This window comes from Cynocephalus volans, chromosome 11, assembly GCF_027409185.1.
Source record: "Cynocephalus volans isolate mCynVol1 chromosome 11, mCynVol1.pri, whole genome shotgun sequence".
Classification (NCBI taxonomy): Eukaryota; Metazoa; Chordata; class Mammalia; order Dermoptera; family Cynocephalidae; genus Cynocephalus; species Cynocephalus volans.
The window spans coordinates 10,465,995-10,471,994 of record NC_084470.1 but is presented as its reverse complement, the minus strand read 5'-3'; the positions used below and the strand labels follow the sequence as shown (position 1 = coordinate 10,471,994).

Sequence of the window (6,000 nt, the reverse complement as noted above, 5' to 3'; positions counted from 1 at the left end):
GGAGGGACAGGATCAAGTACGAGTACAAGAGTCTCCACAGCTCAGACAAAGCACAAACCTGTTATCAACAACATGGGAATGAGAGAGGAATTGTCCCTTAATTTACTTTTTCTCCTCACATTTTTTGCACTCATGCTCTATTGGTAGGTCTTCCGCAGCTTTGCCTGGCATCCGTCTGTAAATCATGAAGAGCATAACAGCAAAAGTGAACTCTTCAGGTTTTCACAAAGGTTTAAAAGCCCAGTAACCGAGCTCTTTCTGCAACACTCGTTGCTCTAATCCAAGCGTCGGGTGAAGTTCTCTGGAAAGAGGCCCTTGTAGGTGGCAAGGTCTCTGTACTGGAGCCAGTCTGATTCCTTCACTCCCACCAGCCAGCCTGCGTCCTGCAAGACAACAACAGGACTTTCAGGGCCCAGCAAACTACTGGAAAATTCCACACTGTGACAATGAATAAAATAATTTGTTACATTTGTGCTGTGGTTCTGCAGGAGACTGTCATGTTACATGTAAATTGGTGTGCTGCGATCCTAAATAAATTGTGAATTAAGAAAACAACTGAAGAACAAACACTTGAAATTACTCATTTAATGTGTAATGTATAGTTAAAGATTAATATTATGATTTTGAAGAAAGCACAGTTAATTGACATTAACTGGATTATGATATGATTTCTGCAGGAAGGAGAAAGGATTAGCATTATAGCCAGTGCAAACAGACGAACACCATTGAAAGCATTACATGCACAAGGACAGTACCTATCCTGGGGATCAGTGGCTTTGGGACCCTTGGGTTAGGATATAATGCTGACAAGGCCATGGAAGGTCTTGTATTTCATCCAGTGCCACTTGGTTATAAGAAAGAATTCTGTCCCCCAACTCTATCAGATAACCCAGATAAACCACCCTATGTAGGACTTATCAAATACTAAAAGCTGGACATGTGTTGCCTGATATTACTGCTGTTGTCATTGTCATAATACCTATATTTTCAAGTTTATATAAACTACAGAGCAGCTTGATGTCATGGTATTCTTGTTGGAGACATTCATATATTCTTTATAAATTATTCCTCATAAACATTTGTCTGTCCTATAGCAGTGCCATCATAAAAATGAAGAGATTTAGCCACAGAAAGCTTAAAGAACGCACCCATGCATGGCCACACAGAATGGGAGATGACACTTAAAGCAGGACAGAGCTGCTGCCTGCCGTTGGCCTCCTGAAGAGAAGCAGAGACTGGCTGGAAAAAGTCGAATTAAGGAACAACTGGAGACATACAGACTGTATGAAGGGAAACTAGTGGGAGATGACTGCCTTCATTATGTAACCAGCACAGGAAAGACAGTCCTCTTAAGATGAAGGGTGGACACATTTAATTTGAGCCAATCCCCAACATAGTTCCAGTACATCAGATAAAACAAGCTCCCCAAAATTAAATAAAGAAGCTGAATATATTCCCTTTTGGTATCATCTGAGATCATAAATTGATGCTGCCATATAGACAAGACAGGACAATTTTTGGAGGCAGAAAAAAAAAATCACTTGGAAAAAAATGACTCAATAAAATAACTGATAATATCCTCGGCTAATGAAGAAAAGTGCCCTTTTAGAAATTAGGACGTTATTTATGTGAAGGGACAAAGATATACTTAAAGTAAAAGATGGTTATTAAATATTTTTTAAACCTCTACTAAGCATATAAAATGTCATTCTTCTCCCCACAAGTGTCTATATTTGGTTTTATTTACACTGAGTAAAAAATTTAATGGAGCCAAGTACAGTCAAGGATTTTAAAACTGTTTCAATAAAGAAAAAGGTAAAGGACAGCCACAAACCCATAACCAAGATATATTCCAACACATATATTCTGAAATACAACTAATCCCATAAAGTGAAAAATATTAGTCTATACCTTATGCTGAGGAAAATATATGGGCAATTAAATTAAACTGCATAAAATATATGGTAGACAAGGATCTCCAGTTTTAGTAATGGCAGAAAAACTTGTATTAAACAAATGCTTCTGCACACAATTATAATCACTAAAACAACTACATGTCTCTAGATGTCTGCAGATACATATGTATACATATATGCAACTGTTTATATATACAAGCAACTATTTGTTATAAAACATATAATATAAAATATGCTTATATATCATGGAGTAGGTATGATGGGGCTGTATATACATATATAACAACTACTTGAAGGCACAAAGAGCAACTACAAGCAGGCAGACATTGGGGAACATTTAACCCTTGAAAGCAGAAAACTGAACTTGGTGAGAACTATCTTCATACAGCTTTTCCCTGAGCATTATTCTCAGGCCATGTGATGCAGGGCACTCAGGGGATAGAGTTTAAGGCTGTCAGAGCAGCTGTACATTTAAGCGGGATATCTTGAAAAAGAGGGAGCCACAGGGGGTCCCAAAATATGCAGAGAAACTTCCCTGAAATCCTGGCCTGACCTCCAAGCTGGGCATGCAAAAGGGGCACTCCAAGATCCCTGGGGAAAGAAACAACTGGAAGGCTAGAAAAAGCACTGCCAATGGTGATGGGACGGGGTTTAGAGTGGGAATCTCACCAAGACAGGGGCCCTGATATGCCCCTCAGGATTTCTACTGAAATTCTCAAAGGGACATAAAGAAATGGAAACTACATTAAAGAACAACACGGAAATTATAGAACTGCATAAATATAATAACCAAGATGAAAAAGTCACTGGTTAAGCCTAACAACAAATTCAAAGTGACAGAAAAAAGGGTCACCGTACTTGAAGACAGACCCATAGAAATTATCCAAACTGACTACCAGAGATAAATATTGAACAAAAAAAGAACAGAGTCCTAGACAACAAGAAGTCCAACATACATACAATTGGAAACCCAGAAAAAGAGAAGAAAGAATGAGGCGGAAAACAATTGAAGAAATAAAAGCTAAAAGTTTTCCAAATATAGTGGAAAACATCAGGTTACAAGTCTAAGGAGCTCAGCCAACCCCAAGTATGATAACCACAAAAAAGGAAACCCCAACACACTTAGGTGTTTTAGTCAACCTGATGAAAACCAAAGATACAAAGAAATTCTTAAAAGTAGTCAGGGAAAGCCACACAGTATATGGAGAAACAAAATTTAAAAAACAACAGCTGATTTCTAGTTATGAACAGTAGAGACCAGAAAACAGCAGAACAACAGCTTTAAAGAGGTGAAAGAGAAAAAAGTTAACTTAGAATTCTTTCTGTAGCGGAAGTATCTTTTAAAATGAAGATGAACAAAGACACTTTCGGATCAACGCTGAGAGGATTTGTTGCCAGCAGATCAGTACTGCAGGAATTGCTGAGGGAAGTTTTCAAGGAAATGGGGCCAGACGGAAACTCAGATTTACAGGAAGGAATGAAGAACACTGGAAATGGTTAAGCCTGTTGGTAAATACAAAAAATTAGCTTTTGTCCCCCTTATTTCACTAAAAGATAACTTGTGCTTAATGCAAAAATATATGTCTGTACAATGAGATTTTTAATGCCTTTGAGGTGTGGAGAAATGTCGACACTGCCTCATACGGGCAACTGATGCTTTGTCACTTTTCTTCTTCAAGAGTCTTTTAAGGTTTTAATAATCTTATTCATCATTTCAAAGAACCAATTTTTGGCTTTATTAATTTTCTCTATTGTGTGTCTTTATATTACATTCATTTGTGAATTTATTTTTGTTATTTCTTTCCTTCTATACACTAATATAACCTCTTTTTTTATCTTCTTAGGCTTAAAACTTAGCATCAATGATCAGTTTGAAATATTTTTATTTTTTTATTTTACTTTTTATTTTATAGAATATTCATGAAATACAAAGCTAATTGCCATCCCTTGTGCCCATGATATGAGGGCCAGATTCATACTGGGGGAATACCCATTACCAGAAATTACGTTTGTATCCTGTGTCCCTGCCCAATTATCACCCAACCTCCCTCCCGCTCCCCCTAACCACCCCTCCCTTTGTAGCACTAGGAATGTTCCCTCCCACTGTAAGACCATGGCAGTACTGTGGTCTTTCCTTCCTTCCATTCTTAGCTCCCACATATGAGTGAGCACATGTGGTATTTATCTCTCTCTGCTTTGCTTATTTCACTCAATATAAGTTTCTCCAAGCTCATCCATGTTGTTACAACTGGGAGAATTTCATTATATTTTATGGTAGAGTAGTATTCCATGGTGTACATATACCACAGTTTCCTTATCCAGTCATCCATCGATGGATATTTAGGTTGGTTCCATATCTTGGTTATTGTAAACAGAGCTGTGATGAACACGGGTGTGCAGTTATCCCTTCAACATGACAATTTCCATTCCTCTGGGTATATACCAAGAAGACAGATTGCTGGATCATATGGAAGATCTATCTGTAGTTGTCTGAAACCTCCATACTGTTTTCCATAGTGGTTGTACTAATTTACAGTCCCACCAACAGTGCAGGAGCATTCCCTTCTCTCCACACCCTCACCAGCATTTGTTATTCACCGTCTTTTTGATTATAGCCAGTCTAACTGGAGTGAGGTGGTATCTCAATGTGGTTTTAATTTGCATTTCCCTGATGACTAGTGATGTTGAGCATTTTTTCATGTATCTATTGGCCATTTGTATGTCTTCCTTTGAAAAATGTCTATTCAGCTCCTTTGCCCATTTTTTAATTGGGTCATTTGTTTTTTTACTGTATAATTGCTTGAGTTCTGTGTATATTCTGGATATTAGTCCCTTGTTGGATGCATAGTTAGCAAAAATTTTCTCCCACTCTGTAGGTTGTCTTATCACTCTGTTGATTATTTCCTTTGCTGTGCAGAAACTTTTTAGTTTGATATAGTCCCATTTGTTTATTTTTTCTTTTGCTGCTTGTGCTTTCAGGCTCATGTTCATAAAGCCTGTGTCCAGACCTAACTGCTGAAGTGTTTCACCTATATTTTCCCTTGGTAATTTTACAGTTTCAGGTCTTATACTTAAGTCTTTAATCCATTTTGAGTTGATTTTAGTGTATGGTGAGAGATGCATATCTAGTTTCATTCTTCTGCATATAGATATCCAGTTTTCCCAGCACCACTTGCTGAAGAGGCAATCTTTTCCCCAATGTAGATTTTTGTTGCCTTTGTCTAATATCAGATGGCTATAAGCCTGAGGAGTGATTTCTGGGTTCTCAATTCTACTCCACTGGTCTAAATATCTATTTTTATACCAGTACCATGGTGTTTGGATTACAATAGTTTTGTAGTATAATTTGAAGTCAGGTAGTGTTATGCCTCCGGCTTTATTTGTTCTGCTCAGGATCGCTTTGGCTACTCGGGGTCTTTTGTTTTTCCTTATGAAAATTAAGATTGTTTTTCCCATTTCTGTGAAGAATGTCATTGGTATTTTGATGGGGATTGCACTGAATCTGTAGATCGCTTTGGGTAGTACAGACATTTTCACAATGTTAATTCTTCCAATCTGAAAGCACAGAGTATCTTTTCATCTTTTTCTGTCTTCGTTAATTTCTTTCAAAAGTGTTTTGTAGTTCTCATTGTAGAGGTCTTTTACCTCCTTGGTTAAACTGTTCCCTAGATATCTTATTTTTTTTCATGACAATTGTGAATGGACTTACTTTCTTGATTTCTCTTCCCATTAACTCATTATTTGAATATGTAAATGCTACTGATTTGGGGGTATTTATTTTGTATCCTGCAACATTACTGAAGTTATTAACCAGCTCTAGTTTTTTGATAGAGTCTTTAGATTTTTCTCTATATAGTATCATGTCATCTACAAATAGAGAAAGTTTGACTTAGAGTGGGCATCCTTGTCTTGTTCCTGTCCTTATGGGAAAGGCCTTCAACTTTTCCCCATTCAGAATGATACTGGTGGTGGGCTTGTCATAAATGGCTTTTACATCATCTATTGAGATGATCATATGGTCTTTGTCCTTGAGTTTGTTGATGCGATGTATCACATTTATTGACTTTCATATGTTAAACCATCC

The 6,000-nt window shown here is 37.3% G+C and overlaps 1 protein-coding gene across 2 annotated transcripts in view; it reads right to left on the bottom strand.

Annotated features, from left to right (window-relative positions):
• Nucleotides 1–275: 275 nt before the first annotated feature.
• Nucleotides 276–6,000, bottom strand: part of AMPH (amphiphysin) — a 238,688-nt gene continuing 232,963 nt past the window's right edge. For both annotated transcript variants that reach the window (XM_063113943.1, XM_063113944.1), the window contains one exon: nt 276–383. In XM_063113943.1, coding sequence (XP_062970013.1) covers nt 276–383 — 108 coding nt within the window. The remainder of the gene's footprint in view (nt 384–6,000) is intronic.